Below are 17367 nucleotides of genomic sequence, written 5' to 3'. Positions count from 1 at the left end.
CCTATTCTTTGAAATCTGATCTAAGGCAGATTAGATCAGCATTTCTTTCTACCCAATGCCAACAGCGATATTGTCATAATTATATTAATAGACATTGTACAACAACCTCAGTCATAGATTTAACGTTAGTTGTCTCCTATGCACACTATTTTTACAGCACAGAACGAAGGATGCGAAAACGGATGTCAGAATCTACAGAATACTGACCTCAGTATCTTAGGCAGTCTCCTTGCCTGTTCACCATCTGCTCCTTTTATATTGTCTCAAATATACTTTTATTTATTTGTCGAGTCCAAACAACTTCACCAACGTGCTTCCCCGCACGTCCTTTGGTCCTGACCCATACACCCACCATGTTTCACACTTAACAGTGTCCAGTTTGCGAGATATTTAAGGACAGACACATACTCATGTATCAATATTACTAAAGTATAGAAAACAACAGATAACCACGACAATTGTTGATTAATTCATTGTAAGATTTAAGTTTTACGTAGCAAAAAATAAAAAATAAAACCATGTAAAAAACCCATGACAGCATGTCTGTGCAAAATTCCTGAATCATAAATGACAATCATAAAATCTCTGGCCCATTGTTAGTAATACCAGTCCTCTGGCAGGGATTCACATCACATATCATGTGTTCATTAGCAGACCCCAAGACACATAGTACCAGGGAGGGATATGAACTTGCAACCTCTTCATCTGCAATGCTCTAACCACTAAGCTATCCTCTTCGGCTAGCAGGGTTTAGTTCCATCGGTCTCCTCTCCCGGCCCGTCCACTCTAAACATCAGGTAGTTTAGTCCTTCATCACTGACCACGTGAGTTAGGCCTAGCCTTGTGCCTTCATCCTCGTCTACTGTGATGCAGTCCGCTTCTGGAGACAATAACACAAGAGACCAATAGCAATACACCGTACTGAACTGTTGAGTTAAGGTTGTGGTGGTCATTCCCTTTCTTCTGAGGCTTTTCACGAACAATGCCTCGCTTTACTTTTTAAATGTATTTTTATGCAGTTGCATGGTAGTAAAGTGTTGCCTGTATTTCTATGTACTCACCGTCCTCCTGGTAGGCCTGGTTGACGTGGCCTGCAAACCGATACTGGGCGGGGCTGAGAGGGTCCTGGGCGGGGCTGAGAGGGTCCTGGGCGGGGCTGAGAGGGTCCTGGGCGGGGCTGAGAGGGCCCTGGGCGGGGCTGAGAGGGCCCTGGGCGGGGCTGAGAGGGTCCTGGGCGGGGCTGAGAGGGCCCTGGGCGGGGCTGAGAGGGCCCTGGGCGGGGCTGAGAGGGTCCTGGGCGGGGCTGAGAGGGTCCTGGGCGGGGCTGAGAGGGCCCTGGGCGGGGCTGAGAGGGCCCTGGGCGGGGCTGAGAGGGTCCTGGGCGGGGCTGAGAGGGCCCTGGGCGGGGCTGAGAGGGTCCTGGGCGGGGCTGAGCCGCGCCTCTGATCCCCTCAGCTGAACCAGGCTGATCTGGAGCATCCGGAAGCTTGGCCGTTCACCGGGCACGGAACTCCAACACCGAAGCATCAGATCATAGCTGTCAATCAAACCACCCGTCAACCAATCACGCAACCAGTTCATCTGTAACTTAAAGCACTCAGGAAATGGTGACGGTACACCTACAGGGCGGGAAGGCAGTCTGCAGGCTTGGACAGTCTCTTTCCAGAGTTGATGTGGTGCATGACCTCCAGGTTAGACAGGGCGGGATAGGGTTGCTGTCCCAGGGTTGTTATCTCCCAGAGGAGCACCCCGAACGACCTGGACGCGTTAACACAAACACACCAACGTAAAGACAGGCTTGTGTTTCTCTCTCCGTATCCACTACAACGCATCACAACAGCACAGAACCCCAGAGAGCGTGTGCGTGTGTGTGTGTGAAGCTGACCACTACCAGACGTCTGTGTGTTTGTTGAAGACTCCGTCCGACAGACTTTCAGGAGACATCCAGCGTACAGGAAGTAGGCCCTCGCCCCTCTTCCTGTAGTAGTCATTTTTGTATACATCCCGAGCCAATCCGAAGTCTCCAATCTTTACCATCCTTTCAGAGTCGTTGTAGCCACGCACAGACACCAGGCAGTTCCTGGCTGCTATATCTCTGCATGGACGACATCGTTTATCCCATTACAGCACTAACTACAGGCTATGACAGAAATAGTCTATACAATGTAATCCTTTGGAAGGATTTTAACTTTCAAACTCCGAATCTGCAAAAAATGCTCTACCATTGATCTATACCGATCCCACTGTATTTACACAGTAACTTATATTCAGTAATTTATGTACAGTACCAGTAAACCCCCTGTCTACAATGAACAAATGTCAAACCTGTGGACAAAGTGCATCTTCTCCAGGTAGGCACAGCCTTGACAGGTGTCCCAGCAGATGTCCAGCCGCTGGTCTGCACTGAGCAACGAGCCGCGACTCTAAACATCAGCAGACAAACACACACTTACATTGTGCTCATCACAGCAGGAGAGGGGAGGGGAGGGGAGGGGAGGGGAGGGGAGGGGAGGGGAGGAAAGGGGAGGAGAGGAAAGGAGAGGAGAGGAGAGGGGAGGAAAGGGGAGGAGAGGGTGTCCTGTCTATACGGACCGCGGACGGACGAGCCTTCATGAGGTAGGATCGTAGGTCTCCTCCTGGCATTAGCTCCAGAATCAGGAACTGGGGTTCGTTCTGGACACACACCCCCAGCAGACGCACAATGTTGGGGTGCTGGAACTGGCTGTATGACGAGAAACACACACACACAAGCACACGCACACACACACACACCGGTGGGCAGGAAGTTGGGGTGTTGGAACTGGTTGCTAAAGATATAGGAGGATCGAAAACTTCATACATAGACATGCACATTAAGATGCAAACACACAAGAATCACAGAGGCTCAAACATACAGCGCCCTCCAGAGGAGATTCAGTGTACCTCATTATGTGAGCTTCTTTCAGAAATTCAGCTTTTTCACTCTCTGTCGCTTCTTTTCTCAGAGTCTACACAAAAAAATCCATTAGAAAATCTGTAAAACATCTGTATAATCTTCCAACCAATTCTAGGAAAAAATATATAATCTCAAAGAGCCCTTGCTGGTTTAATAAATACTAATAAATCCTGACAGATTTTGAAATGAGGAACTTTATGGAAACATTTACCTTCACAGCTACTCTATTTTGGGGTATGACTTCCTGGATGGGCTGACCTACAATCATGCCTTCATACACCTCCCCAAAGGCCCCGCTACCCAGAAGCCTTTGCAGCTTTAGGCTCTCGCGGGGGAACAGAGGTAAGGTGGATGTGTAGCTGTGCATAGGTAGGGGGCTAACAGACAGGAATATACGGGTTAAAAACTGTGATAAGCAAAATACACATCTTATAACTGTAATACGTTTACACGTCTACAACTGTAAAAATACATACTGTGACTCATAGAGACCACTTTGAGGATCGTATGACTAACTCATAAAAACATAATCTATGAAGTGCAGTCAGAGATGGCAAAAGTACACACATCCTTCACTTAAGTAGAAGTACAGATGCTCATGTTTAAAAAGACTGGTAAAAGCTTGAGTGCTTTTTCACTCAAGTTAAAGTAAAGAAGTATGAGCTTTGACATATACCTAACTAAAAAGTAGCCATTACTAATACCTGTTGGAGGACCTCACATCATTCTTTTTCAACCTTTCTAAAATTATTTTTCAAAAGTTATCTTTTTTACGAAACTTTTTCCACAGTGAAAAGAGAGGAAGGAGAAAGGAGGGGAGAGGAGAACAGAGAACCCTAAAACAGAGTAAAGCAGAGCAGAGTACAATAGAGTATGGTAGAGTATAGTTGAGTCCTCATCAAGTACTCATCAATGATACAAACTTATTTAAAAGTAAATATTAGAAGTACAGTATTAGTACTTCGTTACTTCCCATCTCTGAGTACGGTAGGAAACACACAGTGTTTTGCTGTATATTGTAGTAATTTAGCGGACACTTCTAAAAGGGACATAGAATTAGTCAGTCTAGAAATGTCTCAGTCCAGTGTTACATTTACATTTAGTCATTTAGCAGACGCTCTTATCCAGAGCGACTTACAGTTAGTGCAGGGACATTCCCCTGAGGCAAGTAGGGTGAAGTGCCTTGCCCAAGGACACAACGTTGTTTGGCACAGCTGGGGAATCGAACCAACAACCTTTTAATTAATAGCCCGAGTCCCTAACCGCTCAGCCATCTGACCCCCGTGTGTGTCTGGAAGTACCTGACAGCGTAGCAGGCGTTGGCGAGTCCCACCAATCCTCTGATGACCTCCAGCTCCTTGTCAGGGGGAAGCACCACCGTGATTCCCTCCAGAACCCTCTGCCTCGGCCGCCGACACCAAACTACAGAGAGGAACATCACATTTACAGGATTAAGATAACGTCATGAAGTCATGAAAGAGAATGTGTGAGTGATAAAGGACAGGTGATGGTGTTTAAGACTCACCAACTACAGCAACAATCATAGCAATGAAGATTATACCCATCACTGTACTCACACCAATGACCAAGGGACTGTATATGTGGTCCTCTGTTAAACAAAATATAATATAATTATTATATTGTAATATTTTACTATAATACTATAATACAATGAAATGAAATGTAATACAGTAGTATTTTACACCATGATATGATCTGACGTATTCTATGAACAAAGGTAACAAAGGCTTGTATCATAAAAACAAGATCTTCAAAGAGACTCAAAAGAAAGGAAATCCTAATAACCGCGGCCTCTGATTGGACGGACTGGAAATGAGAGCGTTCTAACCAAGCGTGAGCGTGGATCCCTCGGACCGCACAGAGGCGGAGCTTCCACCTGGAGACTCCGCCCACACCGTCACCACGTATCCATGGTTACCCCGCAGCCCGTAAAATGTGTGATGAGTGTTGGTCAGGTTGTACTGGGTCTGTGCCTCAGACTTGTTGAGACAAGAGATCCTCACCGAGTACATCCACTTCTGCCAAGACGATGGACCTGACAGTTAAACAAAAACACAACATTTCAACTGCAGACGACTTGAAACCATGTAAAGGATCTAGGTTAGACTGCCGAGATAAAGGATCTAAGTTAGACTGTTCAGATAAAGAATCTATGGTAGACTGCTGAGAAGAGAAGGTTGCACTGTGCCTGTACAAACAACAAACTTGAAACTCCAGTCAGGATCTACGAAGACATTTAATTTAGAAGACTGAACATCTGACAGTGTATGTCCTTACTGGCTCCCATCCTCAGTGCAGGTATTTCCCATCTCACGGAGGCCATGTCAGCTCCAAACACCACCTCCAGAGCCCGGGGTCTCCGGGGGACGGGGTGTGGCTGGGAGGAGGAGCTGGACACTCGGACGTTATCAAACCCCAACTGACTGGGCTCCCAGATGTCACAGTCCACCAGGAACTCATTAAAGACATTCCCCTGTTTCACTTCCTGGTACACCGCCCTCCCATTGGTCAGCACAAAGAGATCCTTCTCATAGGCCAGGCTCTGGACGGAGCGCAAGGAGCCTACATCCGGACGGAGGGTCACGTGATCCGATCCATCCAGGAAGGTGGCGGAGATGGTCCGGCTGACCTGGTCAAAGAACACAACCCTCTTGTTCGCAAAGCTGACCGCCAGGTCGAGCAGGGCGCGGCGGGACACTACTGGGGTCAAGACGAGGGTCTGACCCTGCGAGGGGTCCGGGAGGATGGAACGATGTATCCCATCAGGCAGCAGGAGGAACAGGTACCTAGAGGATGGGACAGTTTGGGAGGTGGTTCTGGCGATGCGGTCTGCGGTTCTAACTCCACACAGTCGGTACTGACAGGAAGGTTGTTAGGCTCACCCATTGTACGGATCTGCAACGATCCTATAGGGAGGGTCGGGGAGAGGCAGGGGAACCTCCTGGGGGTCGGAGCAGTTCTCCAGACCACACTGAAACACCTGCAATGGAGAAGGGAGGCTGCCTGAACACTGAGACAGTAACATGTATCCTTAAGTAAAACACTGGGACTGTGTCCCGAAACACAACACACTTATGATCTCCTGTTCCACCAGCACTGTTTCCACGTTGCTTTGGATCAAAGCGTCTGCTAAATAAATACAGTGTGAAATGGGAATGTAAAGTGGTTGTCTCACCTTTCCATCAGAGATGAAGAAGAGCCGTCTGTAGAGCCAGTCCACAGACAGAGCAGTGACCCCTAGAGGAGCGGAGTGGAACAGCACCAGATCAGAGGGGTCCATTAGATTCTTATCTCCTTTGACCCAAATGTGCAGCCCTGCTGAGAAGTACACCTGGCTGGCGCTGGGATGTACCGACACCCCTGCACAAGAAGATAAAACAAAGAAATCCTTGAAATTATCAATTAAGAGAGAGAGAGAGACAGAGAGAGAAAGAGAGAGAGAGAAGGCTAGAAGGAGACGGAAAGCGAGACAGCGGGTGAGAGAGAGAGAGGTGGAGGCAGGGAGAGGGCGAGAAAATGAGAGCAAGAGAGACAGAGATAATTGTGGACTCACCAGTGATGTTGTCCTGGATCAGATCTTCAGGGAGGCAGAGGGCCTCTTCTAGGATCCCAGCAGAGATTTCCTTCCTCCTGAGCGACCTCATCCTGGACAGGAACACCCAACACCCTCCGCTCGGCTCTGAAACACGAGGACCAGTTCACCACAGGGACCTGCTCTAGAGCTCTACGCTCAGACAAACCAAGCTTCAAGTTTATTGAAGGAGAAACACACATGGAGATATTTACAGCCAGATACTGACCTTCTCTGGGAGGTGTGGTGAAGTTGCCTGTCGCCGCCGGCCCCTGGCCCTTCCTGTTCACTGCTGCCACGGCGATCCTGAAGGAAGTGTCACGCATCAGCTTTCCAAACCACAGCAACAAAGATGCATTCACCCTTCAACCAGGGGTTTAGAGGTTTGTGGTCAAGTGGGACTTCCTGGATTCCAACCAGACAGCAACGTTTTACATCACATGACCTACCTGTATGTCGTGTTAGCTATAGTTGGGAAGAAGGAAGCACTGAATTCATCGGCTCCGACTGTGGAGCTGATGGTACGCGATTGGTCTGTGAGGTTGAGGTTGTAGCCAATGATGATCCCCGCTGGTTCTTCAGGGGGTGACCAGGTGACCTCGATACTCTCGCCTGACAAACTCTCCACCACGAGGCTAAGAGGCACAGAGGGTACTGGAACACAGGAGACGGGTCCTAATTCAGATCAACGGTCTAAGCATTTCACAGGATGCAGGTTCAAATCCCACTCCCTGCAATATTGCTCTTGGGGTAAAAGCATCTGCTAAAAGCATTCTTTATCAATTTGAATAACACCACAGTGTTGAATGGGAGGTTTTCATACACTAGTTCCTATGCAATATCAGAACAACAGTCAATATGCTCTGATATACCGTAGATTGTCGTAGAATGGTAAAGCATGACAACACTGACACAGCCACCACAGGTAAAAAGAAATGTTATGAAATAGCTGACGTCTTCAGAGCCAGACAGGATATTATTGGATGCTTTGACTCACCAGAGTTGTTCTGTCTGTGAATGTTTGTCTGCACCCCTGTGCCATGCACACTCTACAAACACCAGGTAGAAAATAAAGAACATTTGAATCAATAATTTAGTTTAATTTAGATTTTTTTAAAGAAATCTACACAACAGGCTTCCCAGTGCACTACAGGATACGTGGACTACAAGATCTCAAAATTACTGTCAAACAACCAAGGATGAATAACTCACCGTCTGAAAGTGCTGAGATGGTTTCTGGATGACTGCGTTCACACACATACAGACAAACACTAATACACTGATCAAATCTCTTGTCGTCCGTGACAAAAGACCCTTCATCCGTTTGACGTCCATTTCATCAACACATTATATTACATACATGTGTGTCTAGTCTTAGTCTTAGAGTTAATGATAAAATCTTGTGTCAAGTCGATAATATTAAAACAGGCTGTTAACTACTACTGACTAACTACAGTACAATGAGAACTTTCATCTCAGTCTGTTTCCTTATGACTGCTATCCCCTCTGTAATCAGTCTCTCTAAACGAGTGTAAACACACCCACCCAGGGCTATACCCACCCTAACCCTAACCCAAGGGCTGGCCTGCCTTGTCAAAGGTAGCTCATACCAAAGACTCAACAGAAGGCTGGACTCTGGACTCTCAAACATTCAGGAAGTTGCTATCGTAACATTCACACCATCAGTGACATAGGGAGAGTTTGTGTGTGTGCGTGTGTGTATGTGTATGTGTGTGTGCGTGCATGCATGGAGGTGGGAGAGGAAGTGGTAAGAGAAGAAGACTGATCGATGATGACAATTGTAAGAAGCCACATGGACATGGGTTCCAACCCAACACACAATGTGATTGATAGCCCAGGTTCATCACAGATGTATTTGTCAAATCCAAACACTTGTAAGCATTGACGTTTCCACATAGTGGGACAGTAATATGATACATTATTAATGGTCGTAACATCCGAGATGGAAAAAGTACACACATCCTGCACTCAAGCAGAAGTACAGATACTGTGTTTAAAAAGACTCTGGTGAAAGTTGAAGTACTGATTACACTTTTTCACTCAAGTTAAAGTAAAAAGTGTGGGCTCTGACGGATACTTATTTCGCTTTTTTCCCCAGAACTTTTTTTTTTTTTTTTTTTAAGCTATTTTTGTCAATATTTCCAAACTTTTTTTCCATAACTTTATTGGAAATATTTGGGGAAAAAATCATGCAGGTTTTTTCGCACACAGTGAAAGGAGAGGTGAGGAGAGAGATCATGCTACCTTGGGGATTACCTACATGAGTGAGTTTGGTGAGTGTGTGCATTTCACAAGATGGGGCTAGTACGTGTAACCACAGCAAGTTTCAGGCATGTAACACTTTCCTAGTCAGTCTTAGCAGGGAGTGCATTGCACTTACATCAAATGGAAAACAAGTCTTGTCTTTTGTACTGCATTAAAATCGCATGCCTTTGAACCTATACATTAGTATGAAGAGCCATGTGAAATACTTTGAACCTGCTACACAAAATACATTTCCTTTGGTAATCATACTGGGGTATATTTCCTCAGAATGCGATGTCGTGGAGCAAGAATGTTGGTTCGCGTTCGTTACTATACGGTTTGAATAACTAATTTTAAGGATTTTGTGTTGAAAATATCATCTGATATTTACACAGATAACCGACACTCTTCTCTAAAATTCTATAACAAAGAAAGTATAATGTGAGACTTCTGTCTCCCCTTCGTTTGGTTGCGATATCAAGACGAAATCCTTCACTCTTTGACTCGCGCGCGCTCCCGCGAGGGGGTGCAAATCCAGAGTCATGCATTGGGTGATACAACATCGTATTTAGCCACTAGATGGCAAAGTCGGACAAAATTTTGAAGTCGTTCCTAAAATATTCTCACTTGTCAGACAACTGTAGGCGGTGTTAATTTATCCGACCACAAACAATGCATTGATGAAGGGCCAGTGGAAAGGGCCACATTCACGCCTCCCATATGAAAACTCCTTCCTCTTTCAAAAAATAGGCTTGCATTGAGTACCACTTAAAACATTTCTTACAGTTAAACCAGCCGCAAACATTAATTTAACACATTTTTAAATAGACCCGAGAGGCCAATTGCATTTTACTTAAATGCACGGAGAACTTCATGACGATGAACTTCATGTATTTGTTGATGTTTCTATCGGTTGTGAATAGCCTTGTTTTATTGGACCCCAGCGTATAAATAGCTTAAATATTTTTCCACTGACTATGTCCAAGTTGTCTCACCGCCAGGCTGAAATTAGCTTACCACAGGTTCAATCATTTCCCCCTATCAGATGCGAACAGGTGCGTCTTCCCGGCCAACAACAGAGAGGATTCAAAGGCAAATTTGGAGATGGAGAATAAATCGACATGCTGCAGCGGCCATGGATATTGTGAGACATTTACCCAGCATCCAATTCACAAGTTTCAGTAGCATTTTCTCTTCTCCCTAGTAGCAAAGCTCATCCATTTAGTTTGAAAGGTGGTGAAGCGATCTGTAATTCTTGCGACTGCATAGCCTACTATTGGAACAGGAGCCAGCGGAGGAGATAGGGTAGATACCAGGAAACACTTCACTCTGCATGATGATGTTGTCTTATTATCAAGGTCTCCTTCCATCCCTCCGAAGAATTAAGATTGTTTTGTTTAATAAACACACACACACATACATAGAAGCCCTCCCCATTCCTCCCCCCCCCCCCACACACACACACACTCTCACACACACACACACACTTCCCATCCCTGTCCTACAGTCTGTAGCGCCATGCAGTCTGGGGGGGGGGGGGGGGCACGGGTAGATTTATTCCAGACCTCCAGGGGAGCCGTTTGTGACATAACTGCCATTCCTCGTGGCTACACACACACACAAACAAAGACACACCTACAAAAACACACCCACACCCAAATACACACACACACCCATGAACACTAAGGGCCCTGTGATGTCATATTGTACTATGGCAGCACTGGACCTATTACTCCATCCCTCTTTTTCAATTTTATTACTGCCTTTCATAAACATTTCAAACAAACCCTTCTCACCGCACCCTGTGTTCAACAGCCCCTGCTTTGGTCCTTTGTTTACATTTGACTCATTTAACATACTCTTTTATCCTAACATACAAACGGTATGTATTGAGAATATCCTCACTGAGGCAAAGAGCAAATTGCTACAAGCTGAATGTAAGTGAATAGATAACCCGACACAAGGCTACAAGTTTACCCTGGTTCATTACTGTCATAGTGCACGCATCTAAAAGCAACCCTGGAACAGTAGGTTGGGATTACGGTCAGATGAACAAACACCTGCTCTGCCCCTGCCTGCCTGAGAGCTTCCAAAGGGATCAAGAGCTACTTGGCAAAGCTATGCCCGGATATAAATAATTTAAATGTATTATTATTTTCAAATAAAAAGAGTGAGGATCAAGAATCAGTCTGCCACAGAGAGGCGAACCCTCCAGAGAACTTTTACTTCAAGTGGAGGAGGATTTGATGAACTATTTTGGGAAATAAGAGAAGCGTGAGGTCATCCGCGAGAGCGAGCAGGAGAAGAGAGCTAGCAGGAGAAGAGAGCGAGCAGGAGAAGAGAATGTGGACTGAAGCTCCTGACCCCGGTGGTCAAGTCTACCAGCTGCTCATCCAGACCGTCTACACGCACTCTCCTTTCTAGAAGTGAACTTCTCCATACAACTACTCTCATCCCATCTCCATACAGACCCACAGGAACTCATAAGAAATCGAAAGTTCTAGAAGTTATCAAAAGATCAAATCTTTACCAAATAAGGAGATGTTGAAAACAAATCGTGGCAGAAGCTGATTCTATCACATGAAGTACGTGCACAACCAGCATGGCCCACCACAGCACAGCACAGGACGGAGGAAGTGGGTCAGCAGCGTTCCCAGGAAGTGGCCTCTGATTTGCGGAGGCTGGATGAGTCACACGGTCACCTGTGAGGGGTTGACACCTGTGAGGGGTTGACACCTCCTCTAATCTCCTGGGTTCAGACAAAAGTGGCGTTTATGGGTCTGTTGACGTCACATGCTCTTCTGTGAAGAGCATGTGCCACTAGACTCTTATGGAATCTGTCCACATGCAAATGCTCATGTCATGTATCGTAAAATTGGGATGGGGTTAAAAGAGATTTGATCATGTGTTTATCAGTTCTTTGATTTTTAATTTAACCCTTGTGCTGCCTTCGGGTCACATGACCCAAAGGTTCATAACAAACCATCGTTGTGTTTACCCAATTTTACCCAATACAAAACAAATAAAAATAATTTTATTTTAACCTTTGCAATGTGGGGGGTCTGAGAAAGCCCAACGGTTAAAAGAAAATGCTTCACTTTGTTTTTGTATGCGGTATATTTGTCGCAATACGATGGTGGGTCACAATGACTGATGGGTCAGAATGACCCGAAGATAACACAAGGGTTAATAAAATAGTTTTGGGTGGTCGTGAAACAAGTAAACATTTTTTGAGTGAACAGATCATTGATCACTTCAACTGAGAACACCACCACTCACTGAACGAGCGGACAGGGCTGGTTTTTAAAATGGACGCTTCAGATCTAACCAGCTCAGTGAAGCTCTCCTCTCACAGACTCCTCTAACCAGAAGTCTGTTGGTGTCAGCCTATTGTTGGACAACACCTCTGTCCCCCCCGCCTGGCTCTGTGCCCCCCCCCCCCCCCCCCCCTGGCTCTGTGCCCCCCCCCCCCCCCCCCCCCACGCCTGGCTCTGTGCCCCCCCCCCCCCCCCCCCGGCTCACTGTCAGCTCTCTGGTATTTGGACAGGAGACACAAAGCCACTGAAGTCTATATTATATCAAACTACCGTTTGAGAACTGTTGTTGTCAAGCACAGAATTACTGAATGTGTTCTGGTGACCTCATGTAAGTGACAGAGAACGGTGAGAGAACGAGAGAGAGAGACAGAGAGAGACAGAGAGAGACAGAGAGAGACAGAGAGAGAGAGACAGAGAGAGATAGAGAGATGGAGATAGAGACATGGAGAGATACAGGCATAGAGAAACCCAGGACCCACACCTGCAGGCTGGGCGTCCCAGGACCCACACCTGCAGGCTGGGTGTCCCAGGACCCTCACCTCCAGACTGGGCGTCCCAGGACCCACACCTGCAGGCTGGGCGTCCCAGGACCCACACCTCCAGGCTGGGCGTCCCAGGACCCTCACCTCCAGGCTGGGCGTCCCAGGACCCTCACCTGCAGGCTGGGCGTCCCAGGACCCACACCTCCAGGCTGGGCGTCCCAGGACCCACACCTCCAGGCTGGGCGTCCCAGGACCCTCACCTCCAGGCTGGGCGTCCCAGGACCCACACCTCCAGGCTGGGCGTCCCAGGACCCTCACCTCCAGGCTGGGCGTCTAGGTGTGGGTGCTGACTGGCAGCATCTCATTCATTACACTGCTGCCAGCATGCTGCCGGCCTCAGGGCAGGAATGCTGGCTTTCTGGCCCTGCATAGCTGGGGGGGTGGGATATGGGGGGGCGGGAGCTGGGGGGGGCGGGAGCTGGGGGGGGCAGGAGGCTGGTGGATATGATGAGAGAGGGGGCTGTGGGGGGGGGGGGCTAATGGCTTGGGGTGGTTGAGGCGGGGTGATGTGACAGGGAGGGGGGTGATGTGACGGGGCGCTACAGTAGCAAGGCTCCATCCAGAGCAAACACCGATAACTAACTAACTCTCTGCTGCTCCGCTCTGAACAGGGAATCTGAACAGGGGATCTGACCAGGGGATCTGAACAGGGGCTCTGAACAGGGGATCTGAACAGGGGATCTGAACAGGGGATTTGAACAGGGGATCTGAACAGGGGATCTGAACAGGGGCTCTGAACAGGGGATCTGAACAGGGGATCTGAACAGGGGATTTGAACAAGGGCTCCACACACCTCGTTTTAGGTCAGAGAAAATCCTGGAGCTCCATGTAAGGCAGAAGTGGTTTTTGGGCCACAGAGAGAGAGGGGGGAGACAGAGAGAGAGACAGACAGAGATAGAGAGAGAGACAGAGAGTGAGGGAGGGAGGGAGGGACAGAGAGGGAGGGAGACAGATAGAGTGAGGGAGGGGGAGAGAGAGAGAGACAGAGAGAGAGAGAGAGAGAGAGGGGGGGGGAGGGGGAGAGAGAGAGACAGAGATAGAGAGAGAGACAGAGAGTGAGTGAGGGAGGGAGGGACAGAGAGAGGGAAAGAGAGAACCAGAGGGAGGGGAAAAAGACTAATTCCAGTGCATTTCTCAGAGCTGAACTGCAAAACTATCCCCCCATGACTATCGAGTCAAAAAAAGCCACCGACAACCAGCTAACTGACCCTCAGCATAATTAACCATCCCAGATGCTCATGACCTATAAATCTGAGAAGTTTGTGGTCGTCCTGAGCTTGTAATGCCTATTGTGTCTAATAAATACATTTTATTTTGGAATAAACCAGAAACAGGCCAGACCTGTGAAGTAATCAATCAACCATAAATATTTGCACACAGATAATATGCCAAAAGCCTGTTTACTGACACCTACTGTTTATGGTTTAACCAGGGAGGATTAACCACCCGGTTTTTATCTACACTACCCACAGTGGTACCCTTAGTGTGTCCAGTCAGTTACTGCAAGTGCCTAGATAGTTCCTTCCATTAAATGCCGGCATGAGTGGACTGTCATCACAACAAACATTCAACAGACACAAGGCCTAAAGAGAGCTGATGTTACATCTTCTGTCAGGTGACACCATCCACATTCCTCTACCTTCTCTCTCTCTCTCTTTCTCTTTTTCTCTCTCTCCCTCCCTCCCCCCTCTGTCTCTCTCTCTCTCTCTCCCTCCCCTCTCCCACACACTCATACTCCATCTATGTTAATATTCCTCTTGTTGACTTCATCGGTTCCTCCACCCCCTCACTTTGCTTCTCTAAACTTTGGAGAGCGTTCTGACAGTCTTCCCAGCCCTCCTCCTCGCTGCGCTGGGGCGCTGCTCTCTCCAGTTTAGTCTGACCTCCTCCTCGCTGCGCTGGGGCGCTGCTCTCTCTCCAGTTTAGTCTGACCTCCAACGCCCCACCTTCTGCGTCAGGTAGGAAACCTTCGACCACGATTTTGTTCTAGAGTTAGCTTTAGGCTGCAAAAATTAAAGACTCTCGAATCTTCTGACTTTTGAGATCATCTTTCTTTTTGTTAAGTAAACAGATGTTTCTACTGTTGCTTCTGTTTATCCTTTTATTCTCAGAAATGGTTGGACTGAACTCTCTATTTTATAGCCAGAACTAAGCAGGTGGAGCAGGTCTTAAACCAATGCGATGACTGGTTTGTAGTCTGGAGATGAGATCTGTTGTCAGCGATGACCCATATCAAACAAAAATAAAGGCTACACATTTAATATTAAACTAGTCCATACCAAAACAAACACATGCACTGCATGGCAGATAATGTAAAGATTCATTCCCTGAGACCTTGCAATATGACCTACTGTCATGAAACCAACCATAAAATATGGCATTAGTATATTTTTGGTAGGTCTAGTTGTATAAGTGGACACTTACAGTTATAAAAAATCTTGAGTGAGATCAAATAATTTAGTATTTTTCTCATATATGGACTGTCAAGCAGTAGAGCCTGTATCTAGTCTGTATAAACCCCATAATTAATGTGTTGAGATTTGTCTCCTAACTGGTCACATAGCACTATCTTTGTCCCAGTTAGGAGACAAAGATACTATACTAACATTACTGTTAAATAATACTAAGATCATCGTTTCTTGTCAGGTTGATTGTCACAAGATACTGTAGGCTATGTCATGTACTGTAGCCTAATGTAGTTCACAAGTCTGTACTGTACTCTCAATGAACGTGTTTACACGGTGACTCAACCGAGTGCTGAGGGGAAACGACAACAAGGGCAGTTGACTCCCGCTACAGGATTAGTCCGATCTGGTCAAACTCAGAGGGCAGCACATTTTAATCACTGAGAGGACATGCAGCCCCTAGTGAACTCTGCTGGGCGGCTTTTTATTAAGTGGCTGAAGTCACATCTCAGTGTTGACAGGAGGCGCTTAGCATCGGTTCTGGTATGGCGGCCAAGGCATGTCTGTCATCCCGCTAGCTTGCCGGGAGAGATGCATGGCAGCTGCCTGCAGTCGCCATGGTGCCACTCGCTCGCCATCCTGGGAGTTAAGTGGAGATTTTTTTAAAGGGCTTAAAAGGAAGCTTGAACTGAACAGAAGCACAAGAACAAGTAGTTCCATGGAATATCCTAAAAATAAAAACTGAAATATACATTCTTAACAACTCGTCAACGTCACGTGACTGAGTCCAACAACAGCTGTGAAAAACAACTACCTTTCCTGTAGCTAAATAAAAATATATTTAAAATATTATGTCCCATCACAACACGATAAATGTCAACAACACACAAACACAGCCTACTCTATAAAGGACTGGAAAACCCCCCCCAAAACAGAGGGCTAATAATAGTCTCAGGAGAGAGCACTGGCATCCAGCCTGCCCAGAATAGCTGTAGATGCATGAGAATACAGCAGGAGAACAGATAACAAGCCAGGAAAGTTCAGGCATCTGACAGATGGGGTCAGTAAAGACACACAAGCATATCAGCTGCTCTCCCCAAACCCACTTGTAAAGAAATATGTGGAAAACTGGAGTGTGAGAAGTTTGGAGGACTAAAGACACAAACACCTGTTGTGAGGTGTGTGGACAGTCAGGCCCTGGAAGGGCATCGGCACCTCAGTCTCCCTGAGGGACTCTGTCAGGAGACCAGTCACTGACTGAGGTTGTTTGGGGACCAGCAGAGATACACTTCCCTTTTGTGATTCATCAAGTATAACCCTCCTTTCTCCATGTTCCTTTGCTCTTCCACAGACTGTAATTCCCCTCACAGGAGTTTAGCTTCAATAGCAAGGTGCTCGTGTTCTGACCCCTGACCCCGGCCCAGCCATGGAGCGAGTTCAGCACATGACCCGCACAGCCATCCGGAGGGCGTCCAACATCGAGGTGAACCCCCAGACCAAGAGGAACCTCCAGGAGCTCTTTGTCAACTTCTCCCTCATCCTCATCTGCCTGCTTCTGATCTACATCATCGTCCTGCTTATGTGACAGACCGCAGACGGACGGCAGCCAATCGGGAAGAAGATGAACTGTGCGGGAGCCAATGGGGTGGGGGAATGGGGTGAAGGAGGAAGTGGAAGAGGGATGGTGAAGCAGGTCATCCTCTAACATCATTGTTCTTCCCCTCACAACAGCACACTTGTAGGGTGTGTCAGTAGAGAGTTCCATTTGTAGTGAAGGTGAACTCCCATACATTGCATGAACAGGTTTTCCACTAAATGTATTGTAGACACATTGTCACTGTCACTGAAGCTTGGGTTTGTCAGTGTTCAGATCTAGTTAAACAGCTGCTTTCTAAATGTAGTTTTTAGCACCTTGGGTGATGTGGACTTATCTAAAGGTTCTGCAAACACGGAGATGTGGAGTGGATGAGCCTGGAAGGAGCAGGGAGGGCTACAAAGCTGCCTGTTAGAAGGGTCAGATACCTTTAGTTCAACTGCCATTAGGTGAAGGTCAACCTGGCAGTCGCTTTGGACAGACGTGTCTGCTAAATGAATAAAGTGTTTAAATGTAAACTGTCCCGTGAAAGCCAAGTGTGTCCTTATCACCTCTGTTAAACGTTCTAGAGGAAACACAACCCTCTGGACCCATGGTCCTCGCGATCTCAAGGTGGCAGATACCAGTTCAGCAGTGTACGTTCTCTTTGTTGTATTATGCACACAAATAAAGCAGATATTGTGAAATCACTAAATAAAGCAAATGTCACAATAGTTG

General features: G+C 47.0%; 1 protein-coding gene across 1 annotated transcript; it reads left to right on the top strand.

Moving 5' to 3' along the window:
- Window positions 1-14465: 14465 nt before the first annotated feature.
- On the top strand, window positions 14466-17363 carry LOC136965756 (cardiac phospholamban-like). Its single transcript, XM_067259955.1, has 2 exons — window positions 14466-14609; window positions 16408-17363. The coding sequence occupies exon 2, from the start codon at window positions 16483-16485 to the stop codon at window positions 16639-16641; it is 159 nt and encodes a 52-aa protein (XP_067116056.1). The 5' UTR covers window positions 14466-14609; window positions 16408-16482; the 3' UTR covers window positions 16642-17363.
- Window positions 17364-17367: the final 4 nt, after the last annotated feature.

This window comes from Osmerus mordax, chromosome 22, assembly GCF_038355195.1.
Source record: "Osmerus mordax isolate fOsmMor3 chromosome 22, fOsmMor3.pri, whole genome shotgun sequence".
Classification (NCBI taxonomy): Eukaryota; Metazoa; Chordata; class Actinopteri; order Osmeriformes; family Osmeridae; genus Osmerus; species Osmerus mordax.
This window is presented reverse-complemented; position numbering and strand designations above follow the sequence as displayed.